Here is a 15,983-nt window from a genome sequence, read left to right as displayed (position 1 = left end):
AAGTCAATTTAAACAACTTCACAACTAAAATAATACACAAGCTTTAACAAGCATGTAAATTACAACAGTTTTAAACTGTAAAATGTACAGATTGTTCTATAAAGTTGTTTACCTTATCTATCTACATCTATATATATATATATATATATATATATATATATATATATATATATATATATATACACTATAGTTTGCTAATATGAAATCTGTGGACTGGTTAAAAAATGTGTTTTAATGACATCAACCAAAGTGTATGTAAATTTCTGACTTCAACTATATATATATATATATATATATATATATATATATATATATATACTTATACTATATATATATATATATATATATATATATATATATATATATATATATATATATATATATATATATACATACATATATATATATATATATATATATATATATATATATATATACTTATACTGTAAATATATCTTGATACACTTTGTGACAAAAACAAGAGCAAATGTTCCTTAATGGGTATATATAGCCTCATTTTACCATTTGAATATTGCATATGTGCTTCATATGAGAGTGCGAAGTTATTTAAATGTTTCAGAATAATGAACATTATAGGCCTTTTATGTCATGCAGTTGTATACACTGGGACATAACAATAATATGAGGACAGTATTAGGCTATTTTAGCAAAAATCTCACCTGTAGTAAGTCAGTCTGCACACTGGGAACTTACTACACCCATTGGAATGTGAAAATAAGGCAAATATCCAACGAATATCGAACCTAAACTAACTTTACCCCGCAGTTAACCGTAAGCCTATGTCTTCACAATGTAGGCATATGCGTCAATAGTCTTAGGAATGTATGGTTATTTACGTCATCTAATTTATATCCATGCCTTTTCAAACCGGAGCAACGTCAAATACAGCAGGTTTATGTGTAGGGCTGTATGATATAGAATATATCTGGAAGAATAAATGTTAAAGAATATAATATTAACTGAGACTAATTTTTCTGAACAACTAAACAACAGAGAACTTTATTCTGTCTCACAGTTTAAAGGAAGACGATGGTGCAAGACTGACCAATCCGAAAAAAGGCGCGTTTGTGCGAATCAAATATTTTTGACATATATTAGTAAAATCAAATTATCAAAACGTACAGGGTCCTTGAGGGTGACTTGAGCATTTAATTGTTATAATAATTGTATAATAATTATATAATAATAATAATAATTATTATTATTATTTTATATTTTGTACACGAATAATGAAATAACATGTCGTTTTTTGTTTTTCCGATTTTTAATTCCAAATTGAATATGAAACTAATGAATTATAAACGGATTATTTTCATCTTTTGTTTTATTTCCATTGCATCCGAAGTGTGATTAAGATCTATTGACAAGCAGCGGAGTGTGTAATGAGATTCTGGGCGGAGATCAGAGTCTGCGCATGTGCGGATGTGAAACTTTGCCAAGTTTACTTTCCTCAGCAGAGTCCGTCTCAATTGATGGTTCGACCGGTTTTAGAGAATCCAGAAACGGAATAAAGTCCACCGAGGTATGTTTTTGTTTCGTAACATTTTCAAAATCGATAAGAAGTCCAGAGCGCAACCGGGTCTTTCGGGTCATGCTGAAAGATTAATCAAACTAACTTTGTCCGGCCGTTAGAAGAGTCAGATGCATTATTGCGTCACCTGTCACACGCTAGTCGATTAATGTAGCATTTCATTGGCAGCTTTGTTTTCATGTGTTCGTGATAAAGTCTTGTGTCCGACCAGTGAACAAAGAGATGTAAACGGCTTTTTAGATTGTTTAGGGCCCCGTTACGACCAGAAGCTGATAGTCAGTGAAGAAAGTAAGAATTTTAAATCATGCTCAAATGTTGCCTTGATTATAGCAAATCATAACAGAACAGCCAGTTAAACACGAGCTGAATGCGTACTGCGTATGGTTATTGCAAAAACCAAAAACAAAAAAAACATTACTTATAATGAAACGTATTTTTTAAAGAGAAGTAAAGAAAAAATGTGAAGTAGAAAACAAAACGTTTCATGTGATGCAAAATGTTGCCTAAACTATGGCATAACAGGGCAGGCAGTTTGGTAGTGGTCCAGTGCTAAATGGTTAGGGCATCTGCATTATTTAGTTTTGTAAGAACACACTGAAAGTGAGAGAGAAACCTCTGTTGAAATCACTCATGTCTGCAAGATTTCAGTTGCAGATTTCACATTTTTTAAACGATCTCCTCCCAATTTGTAACTGCTGTTGAATTAGCCACGCCCCCTCATTCCAAAAACCCGCCCTCCAAAGATAATTTTGAGACCAAAATGGAGCAAAAGAGCAGCATTGTTTGTTCCTGTGACTGTCAAATTCAACAGTGGCACAATAGCGCCCTCGGCCGACAGACATTATGAATTATAGTCAAATGAGAATGAGCAAAATGATTGACAGGTGAAAAATGTCAAAGTCAATTACATTTTAGTTTGCTGTTAAAACATCAAAGTCAATAAAATTTTTGTTTGCTGTTAACAAAGGGGTGGCCGGGCAGGGGCCATCAATCAGTCTGAGGTGTAGTGTTGTCACGGTACCAAAATTTCAGTAGTCTGTACCAATACCAGTGAAATTTCACTGTACTCGATACCATTTTCGGTACCAAAGCAAAACACAAAAACAGGTCACTAAACAACACTCTTTTATTAACAAAGTTAACAAATTAACAGCTGAACTAAGAACAAAAAAATAACACTTCAAAGTTAAATATATAATTTTTGAATTATAACAAAACTGTAAAATGTATGCTTAAAGTATTTTTGAACACTTATATAAGATTTGCTTCAACTTTTACTTTAAGTTTTTACCAAGTACTAAAAAAAAAAACTAAATAAACAAGCGTACAATAGAATTCATTTTTTTTTCAAACTAATGTGCAAAGTGCGCTCATATTAATAAAGCTGCATATTGCCAATTTTCTTCATGATAAGAAATGCTCAGTGACATATATTATGATTAAATAATTTGCGAGCAGTCGCATTCTTATCTAGCTGCAATAAGTGTCCGCGCTCGAGGGATAAGCATCCCCGAGGCAGAGTCTCTCTCAGCCGGGTGCAGTTTCAATCTGTCCCTCTTAGATCGGGACATTCGCACAACTCATAGAAGAGGCACCGACCACAAAGAGAAATGCCAGTTTCTGAGTTTATAGTTATTAACATGAGCTGCTTCTGTATTATTTGAAATTTAATAAAGCTATAACACAGTAAAATAACTGCAGTTAAGATGTAACGCATGTTTCCTTTAAAGAGCTCCGGCTCCGCTTATTCCACAGCGAGAGTGCTTCTGAATTTATTTATTTATTTATTTTTAATAATTCCCTAATACTTTGGGATCTACATAAGATGAAGCTGTGAAAGTTTAGAGTGCATCTGGACTGTGATCTGTGTAATTATTCCTCTCATTCAGGCGTGAACTGCAGTGCTGCTCTCGCGCGTCATTACAGTTTAATATAATTTCATGTTATGTTAAATGAGATCAAACGACTATTAGACAATGGAAAATTTTCTCGACAATTTTTATTTTAGTTGTCGATAATGTTGACTAAACGTTTCAGCCCTAATGCAAATGATAAAATGCTTTTAAACTCACCTGCTTAATTTGCTTGAATAAATCTGGGTGTCTGTCTTTCAGGTGCTTTATTAAGTTTGATGTGTTTCCTCTTTTCGTCAGAAAATTGTGAAAGCAGCGTTTACAAATAGGTTTTTGCTGATCTATGATGTTTCCCTTTTCATCAGCCTCAAATCCAAAGAATTTCCAAACCTGGCTTTTTCCACTTTTCTTTTCGACAAGATTAAGTTGAGCCCACTGATCTATCAGTGGTCGAGACTCTGCAGCAGCAGCTACTTTGCTTGTCGTCATCTTTTGCTTGTTGTGAGCGTTCGAAAGTTCCCGACTCTGATTGGGAACCGGGTAGACTCGGTACTACGGTACCTTCAGAAATTCTGGTATCGTACTTTTTTCTTTTTTTTTTTGAGTACTGACTTGGTACCGGAGTACCGGTATACTACTGTGGTGTTTTTGCATACTTTTTGCATACTTTTCCATGAGAATAATTACTAACAGCACCTTTAACAGCCATCTGATGTTGTTTACTAGCATAAGACATCCAAAGCATCCTAAAAGTGAACTTGTAATATTCAGAATAGTACTCTGTGGGTTATCTCCTCTTTAAAAGTGAAACTGAGAAAGTTTGTTTTATGTGGTTGATTACCCACAGTCTACAGCCACCTCATTGTGACATGGCAACATTTAGCAATGCATCAATGGCACATTGATGCATTGTGAACTGTGTTTCTGTAGATTACCAGCCTGATTTCATCTTAAATATTGATTAGACATGTAAAAAAAGGGGCAGAAAAGATTAACAGACAAATAAAGCCTATTGTTTCAATTTGTGTGGCCCAAAGAAAATCACATTTTATATGATCTCGAATAAGTGTAGTGGCGTTTGTCTTCAGATGCCCTCCACGTGGTGGGGGCACCTCCCCCTGTTGGTGGATAATGGTACTGCATATGTGGACAACAGTAGCTGTTTCAGTGCCACACAGAGCACAGTACTGCAGGGGGTGGAGTTCGGAGGAATACCCCTGGTTCTGCTGCTTGACTTTATATTCTTTTTGGTAAGTTCTGAATGCATACATAACAATAGGTTACATGAAATATTGCATGGCAAGAGAGTTTGTTGTGATTTGATTAGATGATACATATACAGGGGTGTGCAATATAATTGAATGATTGTTGTATACCTGTCTGCAGATACTGCTATTGGCCTTCACTCTGATCAGAAGGAAACTGTGGGATTATGGGAGACTCGCTCTTATCGCAGAGTCTGAGGGGTATGTGACATCTGTCGCTACGGAAACATAAAATGCCTTATTATTACCATGAAAACATACAGTATCCTATTCTTTTTGTAATAGTATTACATTTTACAAATAAAACAGAAACATTTTCAGCTTTTAAGTAGCCAATAAGTGTGTATTATTTTTAAATTATTTATTTAATTTAATATTTAATAATAATATTATTATTTATGTTAGTATTTATTTGTAAATATAATGTAATATAATTTGTTTTTAAATAATGAATTAGCCAGTGCGCAGTACGTGATCTCTGACTTTATTCATCACAGGCTGAGTGACGCTAATAAACGACGTTATAGTAGAATGACGTCATCCTCAGCTGGTGAAGAACCAGAGTATGAGAGGGTGAGTTTAGGATTCATCATCATTAATATTATGTCATTATCAGCATCATCATTTTGATTTTCCTCATTTCTTGTAGGGTTGCTGTTCTTGGCTCACCTTCATCCTAAATATGGAGTGAGTACACACACACACACACTTGAAGTCTTTGTTGTGTCCTAATGTTGGTTTATAGTTTTTTACTCAAGCTCAGTATGGGGAGTTTAGAAAGTTCTAATAAAGGAAGTTGAGATATGAAACTGATGTGTTTTTATATGCGTGTGTACATACAGCGAGACGATCATCAAAGAAAGATGCGGAGTTGATGCAGTCCATTATCTGTCATTTCAGAAGCACCTGATTGCTCTGCAGTTACTCATCTGTGTGCTATCAGTGTTGTTCATACTGCCAGTCAATCTGTCCGGCAACCTGCTGGGTACCTGTCACACATTCACTCCACTATACATAGTCCTCATTGTGTTAGACATGTAGACTATTTTACATTCAATCTGTGTTTAAGTATAAATGTGTTTTGGTCTTTGCTGAAAGGAAAATTAAAGACTGACTAATTACTGTGTTCCAGGCAACAACCCCAACAATTTTGGGAGAACCACTATTGCCAATCTTAAGCAGGGGTATGCATGTGTTTATGTGTACAGTATGTCTTAAAATATAACTGTGTATGCAAGTGTCTATTTAAACTGTGATTTTGTATTATGTCTCTTCAGTGATAAACTGCTGTGGCTGCACACTGTGTTTGCCGTTCTCTATCTTATGCTGACGGTGGCGCTGCTGAGACGGCACACTTCGAAAATGAAGGGAACTAAGTGCGAGATGGTAAGCCATTTTGCAGTCTCACACACTCGCACACACATAAACTTGTGGGTTGATGTCAGTCTAACAGGTTTATTTTTCCATAGGCCAGAAAAACCCTGTTTGTGAATTCTGTTCCAACCACAGCCTGTGAAGAGAGTATAAAAACTCACTTTATGTAAGTGGGAAAACTTTTCCAAGATTTCATGCAATACATATTTTTTTAGCCATTCACTCCATCTTTTCCCTCCTCGGACTCACTCTACATTTCCACGCTATTTGTTCCATTTGAAAATCATAATGAAAGATGATCTCAGGCCATGTCAACATTAATGCATTTAAGGTTGAAACCTCAGTTTTTAGTTTGTGGTTATGGAGAGCGTTTTTAAGGGTCTCTAGTTTCGGTGGAGAAAACAACTTTACAGTGTGGATGGGAGCCGTAAACGTAGCAAAAGCAATGCATTTGAAATAAAAATCTATTTGTGTAGATGTAGTCTCAGCTTACAGTTTGTGGGTTAATCAGTGGAATTTTAAAGGCAACTAGATTTGTAAAGTTTGTCAAGACAAACTTTGATGTTGGCTTGATAAATCTTGGCCTGAAAGTTTAAATTAAACCTTGAGCTTTAAAAAATAAAGGTTTTATAGACCTTTCAACAAACAGCCAGCTAGCTAGTTAGCTAGCTAGAAATACAAGATAGAGGGGCTGCATCCAAATCCTAAGGTAGCTGCCTTGTTGCCTCGCTGGCCTATCAGTTAATGACTTAACAGACAGCGTTTGCGTGTGAAGGTACCTCTGAAAACTGGTTTCGGAGAGGTTTATATCGTTTCTAGCATACCAGTATTCATTCAGTCCAGCCGAACCACAAAAAAATAATCTAAACCAAAATCAAGAGAGTTTTGGCAATAACCAATTATGTATTAAATAACCACTTTACTAATTTCTCATTAGAAATGGAATCAAAAGTAAAAAAAAAACAAATGTACATTTATGCACAAACTGGCTGTAAACTGCCACTTTGGCCAACATTTTCTTCAGTTCAATCGCTCTGGAAACGCATGCACAGGATTGTGATTAAAGGCCTTGTGCGTGTGTGTTTGTTTACATTTAAATATTTTGAAAGTTCGAGTTTGAATGGTCTTCAATGTAACGCGGTGTCTACACCGGACATAAGCTTTCCATCAAAAGTATATCTTTCCCATTATTATCAGTGACTCTGACTGCAGTGCAAGCAACCATTGCTCACTGGGGTTATTAATACGATTATTGTTTAATTACTTATTTTTAAACATGATTAACAATCGTATTTTATCTAATTACACAATGATGATTAATCGACATTATAAACGTTACAGTTTTATCCTCTGTTTATGCCTGATCTTCTGTAAAGCTGCTTTGAAACAATGTGTGTTGTGAAAGGTGCTAAACAAATAAAATTGACTTGACTTGTTTCTAACCACATGTCATACATGTGTATCTATGTGAACTTCTATAGTTAATCCTGGATGGACTTCAAAGACTTCAGTCATTAATCTTACAGTTCATAAAAACCAAGCAAAACAAAAAACACTTTGTTTAAACACTGGAACACTTAATTTAGAAATGTAGAACTATGACTTGCATTGCACATAAATAAGTAATATTGGCATTGTATTCATGTTTAGTCCCACAGTGAGCCTGTAAAGGTTAGTTTTCTCCATTAACCAACATCTTATGGAGTTTTGTGTTTCTTGCCACAGTCGCTGTCAGCATGCTCACAGTGGTTCTAAGTACAATTATTATTTCATAATTACATTTTTATGCACAATAAATATACAATCTAACATTTAATCAAACTATACAGTGATCACTCTCAAGACTTTATAGATATTACAGTTACATTTTTTGTTAATGCACGATTTCCTGTAAAGCTGCTTTGAAACGATGTGTGTTGTGAAAAGCGCTATACAAATAAAAATGACTACTCATGAGTCTCAATCTTACAGCTGATTGGTCAGTGCAGTCTGCGCGTCATTTAGTATGTTCACTTGCCATCATGTCACATCGACGGATGCGTCTGGTGTAGACAGAGTATAAATCTATGGATTTATTCTGAGTTTGAATTGTCCATTACCAAAAACCATAGGTCCGATCAGTTAGAAAATCGTAGCAGCCTGAGTCAGAACAGGCTGAAGACCTGTACTAAGTTTGGTTAATTTTGGAAAAACCCTAAACCTTGTCTGTAGAATAACAGTATGTTCAAGCTAACATAATTACAGACAAGTCAAAGCACCAATCAGATGAAAAATTCTGATGAATCAGAATGTATTCATGAGTCATTCACATTAATTGGTCAATTGTACAGATAAATGTGCATTATAGTTTAAATAAGTACTGTATTAATACATAATGCTGTGGGTAATTTCTTCACTACTAGTGGCAGGTAATGGAATTGCAATCTAATCTCAACATGGCAATATTGGCTCAAACAATGGCTTGATTTTGGTGTGGGAATACTTGTTTTATGAGCAATGGTAGATGGGGGTTTTTTGGGAAACCTATATAAGAACAATCATCATTTTCACAATCATTAATTCGGTTAGGTGCTGCTAGTGTTGAAATTACACACTTGACCCTTATGGCGTTTACATGTCTTCATTTGTTTGCAGAGAGGCGTACCCTACGTGTAATGTGTCTGATGTTAACTTGTGTTATGATGTTGCCAAACTGATCAACCTGGACAAAAATAGGTGAATAATTTTCTCTGTTAATTTTTCCCTAATATTACATTTTAAACAATGGAGGAAATCTTGTAAATCTGCTGCTGTTAGTTTTTTTATGTTTTACATCATTTTATTGAAAACAGAAAGAGGGCCGAAAAAAACCTGGAGCATTACCGTAAGATTCTTGAGCAGCATGGCCGGCGTGAGGTCATCAATACGCGTCCTTGTAGCTATCTGTGCAGCTGCTGCCACTGTCAGAGCTGTGAAAAAGTAAGATGGATCACACCATTGGCGGTGGGAATTTGTGACCTTTTGTGTTTTTCATTTTCATAATGACATTTTGGGCTGCAAAATAACATGTGCATTTGTGTATAGGTTGATGCCATAGAATACTATAGCTCTCAGAAGGCTGCTCTGGTTGAAGAGGTAAATAACCTTAGGGAAAGTGAAAAGCTGGCTCCTCTGGGCATGGCGTTTGTCACCCTACAGAACGAATACATGGCCTCTTAGTAAGTGCTTTACAGTCAGATATAACTACACAATGTCTGTTCCAAAACCTAGTGAGCTTCCTACTTAAGAAACATTTTTAGGCATCATTAGGCAGTTCCAAAGAGTAGGAAGCAAAAATGTAAGCATATTGTGTTCATTACTGAAAAATATTGATGGAAACAGTGAGGCAGCTCACTCGGTTTTGTAATTTGCCTTTAAATGAATAGTTAACACACAAAATTTAATCACACTCATGCCATCCCAGATGTGTATGACTTTCTATCTCAGGTCTGTAGGTCCTCACAATGCAAGTGAATGGCGATCAGACCTTTTGTAGCTCCAAAAATCACATAAAGGAAACCTAAAAGTAATCCTTAAGACTCTGTGAGGAACAGAACAGCATTTAAGTCCGTTTTTACTCTAAATTTCCACTTCAACTTTCACTTTCAGATGTGAAAGTGAAACTAAACTGGCACCACATGTGACTTTCAGATGTAAAAGTGAAAATGGAGATTTCGAGTTAAAAAAGGATTAAATATTGATCTGTTTCTCACCCACACGTATTAGATCACTTCCGAAGACATGGATTTAATCACGGGAGTCTTATGGATTATTTCTATGTTTCCTTTATGTGATTTTTGGAGCTGTAAAGGTCTGATCACCATTAACTTGCATTGTATGGACCCACAGAGCTGAAATATTCTTCTAAAAATCTTTGTTTGTGTTCTGCTGAAGAAATTCACACACATCTGGGGAGGCAAGAGGGTAAGTAAATGATGAGAGAATAAAATTTTTGGGGTGAAATATCCCTTTAAGACAAACTTTTAAATTAGTCTGAACTCAGTTTGAGAGGTTCAGTTGATTATATTTCTGAAATTCATGTTCTACCTCACAGTATTCTGAAAGATTTCAATGCTCTGAACTGTGGAGGCGGGGCTAGGGGTGTGGCCGGAGAAGAAATGAGAGTAGGAATTAAGTGTGGGTGTGGCCAGGAGCCTCAACCATCCTCTAAGAGTGCAGAGCTGAGAGTACGAAGGTGGAAAGTGAATTATGCCCCTAACCCACATAATATCTACTGGTAGGTTACTTTTTTTTTTTTAGGGATGAAATCTGTATTATTACAACCTGCTTTTGTTTGGGAAGATTATTCCAGCTGATCTCCTTCAATATGTTCTGCTTTTCATATTACTGACCTCTCTTTTTCTCATTTAGGGAGAATTTGTCAGTACGCGGTTGGCGTTGGTGGTTGCGTTGTCTACTGCTGAATATTGCCCTCTTCATCCTCCTTTTCTTCCTCACAACTCCCTCCATCATCATCAGCACCATGGACAAGTTTAACGTCACCAAACCCATTCACTATCTGAACGTATGTGACCGAACACATGTTTTCATTCAGTCTACAAAACGCATATAGTGCTGCATTTATACTATATGTACAAATGGAGTAAAGTGATTATAATACTTCATATTGTGTTTTTAGAGTGCTGTTTTCAGCCAGTTCTTACCCACTCTTCTACTGTGGACCTTCTCTGCTCTGTTGCCCACCATAGTGTATTACTCTACTCTGGGAGAAGCCCACTGGACCAGGTAGACTCTCACTCACAAACACACACACTTACACTCACACACAAAATCAAACACACTCAGTAATGATTGTCTATGTGTGTGTGTAGGTCTAGTGAGAACATGAGCATGATGTACAAGCTGTACATCTTCCTGATCTTTATGGTGTTGATTTTGCCATCACTGGGCCTGACCAGGTAAGAACACACTGAAGCAGTAAGCTACAAGATGTTGTGCATTACAATGATTTTAGCACAGTTAAAGGGTGTTGATAGACTCTTTGTAGTCTTGGGTAACTAGACTTTTAACTACAGAATAAAGTGTGGTTCTCAACCTAATCTGGCCGAGAACTGCCCTCTTAAACAGGAAGAGACCATTTGACTGACATGCAAAGCAACCAACAACAGTTTTTGTTTTTATATTTTATTTGAAATAGTTTTTACCACAATAGACCAGCTTGGAATAGACAAGCGTCTAATGAACTACCGTTAAGATTGTACTTAAGCACACCGATCTTTTCCTGCCTTTCAATATAGATGTATATTTTTTGCCTTTTGATGGAAAAAATAAGAAAATAAAATGATTGTAATTTCTTAGCTTTAAATTTTTTTATTTCAGTGGGTTTATTGTAAGCAGCCACCTCTATAAACTCATGAAGTTTATTTCAATAGGCTTTTTAAAATAAGTAATTTATAATGTATAATTTATAAATTCAAATTAAATAAATAAATACATTTAAAAAATAAATAGATACGTTTTTAAAAGATACGTTAATTTGATCATCTATCGCCTAATTAATGATGTTTTAAGAAAATTAAGAAAAAGCAAGGTAAATCAAATTTGTGAGCAGAATATTTTTATTGGCTGTCATTTTCAGTCAAGCTGTAATTTTTCACAATTATGCAAAAAGTGTGAAAAAATGATTACATTTGTTTGTATTTATGATTTTAGGTGTAGGATTCACAGTGTATTTTCACTTAGGGGTGTACTCACTTTTGTTGCCAGCGGGTTAGACATTAATGGCTGTGTTGAGTTATTTTGAGGGGACAGCAAATTTACACTGTTATACAAGCTGTACACTCACTAATTTACACTAATTTGTAGCAAAGTGTAATTTCTGCAGTGTTGTCACATGAAAATATTTAATAATAAATAAAATAAAATAAAAACAGATCATGTAATCCACCACAGAATTCTATTAAACACCATATTCTTGAAATTGAATTATCTTGAAAGTGCTAAAAGTTGAAGAAACACCCAAATACAGATTATTTCTTACTCACAACTCATGCCACAGGTAAAGGTGTTTCGCCACATCAAACAGAGCACTTTAACTCACATAATTGCTCTCTTTGCCTAAGAAAGCTCCTCTGATGGTGATCTAATGTTCAGATCTGTTATCTTTTTCCCCTCAGTCTGGACGTGTTTTTCCGCTGGGTGTTTGACTCGCAGTCTGAAGGGAAGCTGAGGTTTGAGTGAGTATTTCTTCCGCTGTCGTTTTTTCCCAAACTATGTATTTCCGAAAAAAATCACTATGTTCTTTTTAAATGCTTTAAACATTTATTGACATGCACATTAAATAGATGCAACCTAATTATTGTCTCTGTCTCTCAGGTGTGTGTTTTTACCCGATCAGGGGGCGTTCTTTGTAAATTACGTGATCGCAGCAGCACTGGTGGGCTCTGGCATGGAGCTGCTGCGGTTGCCAGGGTTACTGCTTTACATTGTGCGACTGACACTTGCACACACGGCTGCTGAGAGAAAATTTGTTAAACAGGTCAGTCTGTGGCTTTAGAGCTTTCTAGATGGATTTGGAATTTTTACTTCTTAACCCAAAAGGAATTTTCCAAGTTAAACTACATCAACAGTATTTGTGGCATAATGTTGGTTACCACAAAACATATTTTCAACTTGTGTGGTGTGATGTTTATTGAGAAATTTTATTGTGATGACATTATTTACTAATCTATTCTGTGTAAAGTTATATCCAATATTACTACTTTGTTGACATGACAATGCAATGGCACAATTTTATCAAAATAAAATCAATGTTGACGTGGTTAAGGTTAGCTATACTTTTGGAAAAGTGTGTATTTTAATGTTTATGGACTGGCCCCATTCACTTCTATTGTAAGTGCTTTACTGTAAGCACAAGTTGGAAATATATTCTGTGTTAATTAAAACTATGCCACAAATGCTGTCAATTGAGCATAATTTGTATTGACCCCAGAACATTCCATTAAACTGATTAAATTCAGTTCTGTTTTAAATCTCACCTAATCTCTTTTCTTTCTGTTTAGAGTCAGGCGTATGAGTTTCAGTATGGAGCAATGTATGGATGGACTCTGTGTGTGTTCACAGTCATCATGGCATACAGCATCACCTGTCCAGTCATCGTACCCTTTGGTGTGATTATTTTTCTCAAAGCATCTTATACTGTATTTAACACTATGCAAACATTCAGACTCCTCTGAAGTCAATGTGTGTGTTTGTAGGTGTGCTGTACCTGTTTCTCAAACACCTGGTGGACAAACACAACCTGTACTTTGCTTACCTGCCTGCCCTCCTTGATCAGCAAGTTCACCTGGGAGCTGTCAATCAAGCACTGGCTGCACCAATCATATGCCTGTTCTGGCTCTACTTCTTCTCTATTCTCAGGACAGGTACCGCCCACTAATCACCGATTGGCTGAATACATCTGCTTCTCAGTCTGTGAGGTATTTTATTGGTGTTTTAAATGAATGTGTGTACAGATGAATCAAACTAAACTTTTATCTGTTCTGTTTGTTCTTTGTGTCTGTGTCTGCAGGATTCATGGCGGCCACATCTCTGTTCACATTAGTGGTTTTGTGTATAACCATCTTTATCGGTATAAGTTACACCTGCTTCGGATACTTCAAATACCTCAGCCCCCACAACTACATTGTAAGATGATGTTTGTTCCTTAACGAGAAGTGTGATGTAAATGTTGTACATTTACAAGGCCTCTTTTATATATACGTGTATGTCTGTGATGTTTATTTAGGTTAAAGAGGAAGATGAAGATGCTACATATGGTGCATCAGAAAGCTCATCTGCCTCGGTAAGTTTTTATCGAAACTGGGCAAGGTGTTATTTCTATAGTTCAATCCATCACATGTCAATTCTATATTATGTCTGACTCTCCTTATGTCTTAATCTCCGTAGGTGTATCTTCCCAAAGTGCTGAAACCAGACTCATCGTCTGAATCTACTGATAGGTGCAGCCATCGTCAAACATACGGCACGACGGACACAAGCCCGGCCTTTCTTGGCACAGAGGAAGACTGTCTAGCAACAGATATCTAACAACATAAGTCAACCCATCCACTAATTAGAAGGCATCTGATACCATCTCTGAAGGAAATAATTCTTGCCAAACTTGAGAGCAAAACAGACAACCTGGAAGGTTATGTGACAATGAGGACACTCCAAATACACTCCAATTTAATCATAAATTGCTGTGTAACTTATGGAAAGGAGCTTCTCTGGAACTAATGTGTCATGCCAAAGACACTGATTATTAAGGAGCCCCTTAGAGGACGGGGTAGGATTTTATTATTTTTTTTTATTCTGAAAATGTTTTGCATGCTCTTTCAATAGTTTGCCTTCCCTCACTGTAAATGTACCATGGTTTTACTACAGTAACTGTATTTTAACCATGATATTTCTTGTGAAACCATAGTAATATACAGGAAAATGAAAACTATGATAATAAAAAGCATAATTTTGTGGTAAAACTATAGTATTATGTATGATATGTTTACCCTTTATAGTTACTACAATAGTACTATAATAAAACCTTAGTTTATGCCAAAAAACCCCCGCCTAGAACAGTATTACTTTAGTAATACCTTGATTTACACCAAAAACTATGGTTACTACAGTCTACAATATTACTATATTAAAGCCATGGTTTCTGCCTTAAACATGGTTATTACATGGTTACTACAATATTACTATACTTAAACCATGGTAAATATATTCTGATTTGAAATAAATTTACCATGGTTTTAGTATAGTAATATTGTCATTTGTGAAGGAACGCAAACTATTGTGAGGGCACGCAAAACTTTTATCAGTAAAAACAAATCTTGCCCTGTCCTCTAAAGGGCTCCGTAGTTTTTAAACTTGCTATTCAAATTGCCAAACATTTCTACATTACAAAAGCAGCCTCACCAATGAGCATGTGCCAAGGAGTACATTCAGCTTTAGTGTATGAAAGGATCACACACTGGATAACTGTAATTTTGCTGAGGATAGAGTATTTGCTACATTTTCTATGTATTTAAACAAATTTGTATACAAATATGTTAATATATTGATTTGACAGATCTTTTTAAGCTCATTGCATAGTGGCCTTTCATTCATATTTTTTCAATCAATGTGTTTTGTGTGTGTTAATGAATAGAATTGAATTGAATGAGAGGACTCTATAGATGGCTGTTTGAACTGGTCATCAGAGGGGGGCACTGTTGCCTTTTGATTTTCTTCAGAGCAGTTCAGGCTAAAGAAGATGAGACAGGTTCTCGGATTGACTCTCAGATCAGATGATGTTGAGGAACAGGTAGAATCTTTGCGTTACTGTTGAAGAAAAAACAATGAAAAGTATATTGGATGTGGATATAAAGGGAAAGTCACTCACTCAAAGGCTGCTTGGTGTTCGGAGAAGCATGTTACCATACTACTCTTACTATATCTGCAGTGTGTAATATGTATACTGTGCACACTATGCAATGTTTCTGTTGGAATGTTTTGTATTAATATGCAGTAAGCTAGTATTCCATTCTGAACATGGCTACAGCTTGATGTAACAAAGTTTCAGTTAAACGGCTCAACAATCATTCATTGAGTCTCATAGTCTCAGATTAAGCCTCAGGTTTCCTGGTAATGGATAAATGAATGCACCCCACACACACACACACTTGACACATTTCTCATTGGACTGTGACTTGTGTTTCCAACTCATTAGTTAGGATAGAGCAAAATCTTCTTATATTAACACCATAATCAGCCACAATCTCAGCCTCAGTGACCCGCAACAAATACCCAGGATCAAGTGTCCGAACTCATTAAGAAACTGATCTGATGATTTTGTGTGTGTGTGTGTGTGTGTGTGTGTGTGTGTGTGTGTGTATGCGTGCGCAAACATACAAGAAAGTATATCATTTAGAAACTCAT

General features: G+C 35.8%; 1 protein-coding gene across 1 annotated transcript; it reads left to right on the top strand.

Annotated features, from left to right (window-relative positions):
* Nucleotides 1-1,453: 1,453 nt before the first annotated feature.
* On the top strand, nt 1,454-15,632 carry LOC127639068 (CSC1-like protein 1). The gene is made up of 23 exons (XM_052120907.1): nt 1,454-1,543; nt 4,494-4,655; nt 4,792-4,871; nt 5,168-5,243; nt 5,320-5,357; nt 5,513-5,655; nt 5,803-5,854; nt 5,948-6,056; nt 6,140-6,210; nt 8,679-8,759; nt 8,876-9,002; nt 9,108-9,241; nt 10,117-10,299; nt 10,434-10,587; nt 10,702-10,808; nt 10,895-10,981; nt 12,200-12,259; nt 12,399-12,561; nt 13,085-13,190; nt 13,280-13,447; nt 13,594-13,709; nt 13,810-13,866; nt 13,971-15,632. Exons 2-23 carry the CDS (start codon nt 4,494-4,496, stop codon nt 14,109-14,111), a joined length of 2,415 nt encoding a protein of 804 aa, XP_051976867.1. The 5' UTR covers nt 1,454-1,543; the 3' UTR covers nt 14,112-15,632.
* The last annotated feature ends 351 nt before the right edge of the window (nt 15,633-15,983 follow it).

The sequence above is a fragment of the Xyrauchen texanus genome, chromosome 47, assembly GCF_025860055.1.
Source record: "Xyrauchen texanus isolate HMW12.3.18 chromosome 47, RBS_HiC_50CHRs, whole genome shotgun sequence".
NCBI lineage: Eukaryota > Metazoa > Chordata > Actinopteri > Cypriniformes > Catostomidae > Xyrauchen > Xyrauchen texanus.
The sequence above is the reverse complement of the archived record's forward strand: the minus strand, read 5'-3'. Positions and strand labels throughout refer to the sequence as shown.

Excerpts from the sequence above, each read along its gene's own strand:
- LOC127639068 (XM_052120907.1), top strand. The coding sequence starts at position 4,494 with ATGCCCTCCACGTGGTGGGGGCACCTCCCCCTGTTGGTGGATAATGGT. Across the intron at positions 9,003-9,107 it reads ACTGTCAGAGCTGTGAAAAA|GTTGATGCCATAGAATACTA; the intron begins GTAAGATGGATC and ends ATTTGTGTATAG. Across the intron at positions 10,982-12,199 it reads CCATCACTGGGCCTGACCAG|TCTGGACGTGTTTTTCCGCT; the intron begins GTAAGAACACAC and ends TTTTCCCCTCAG.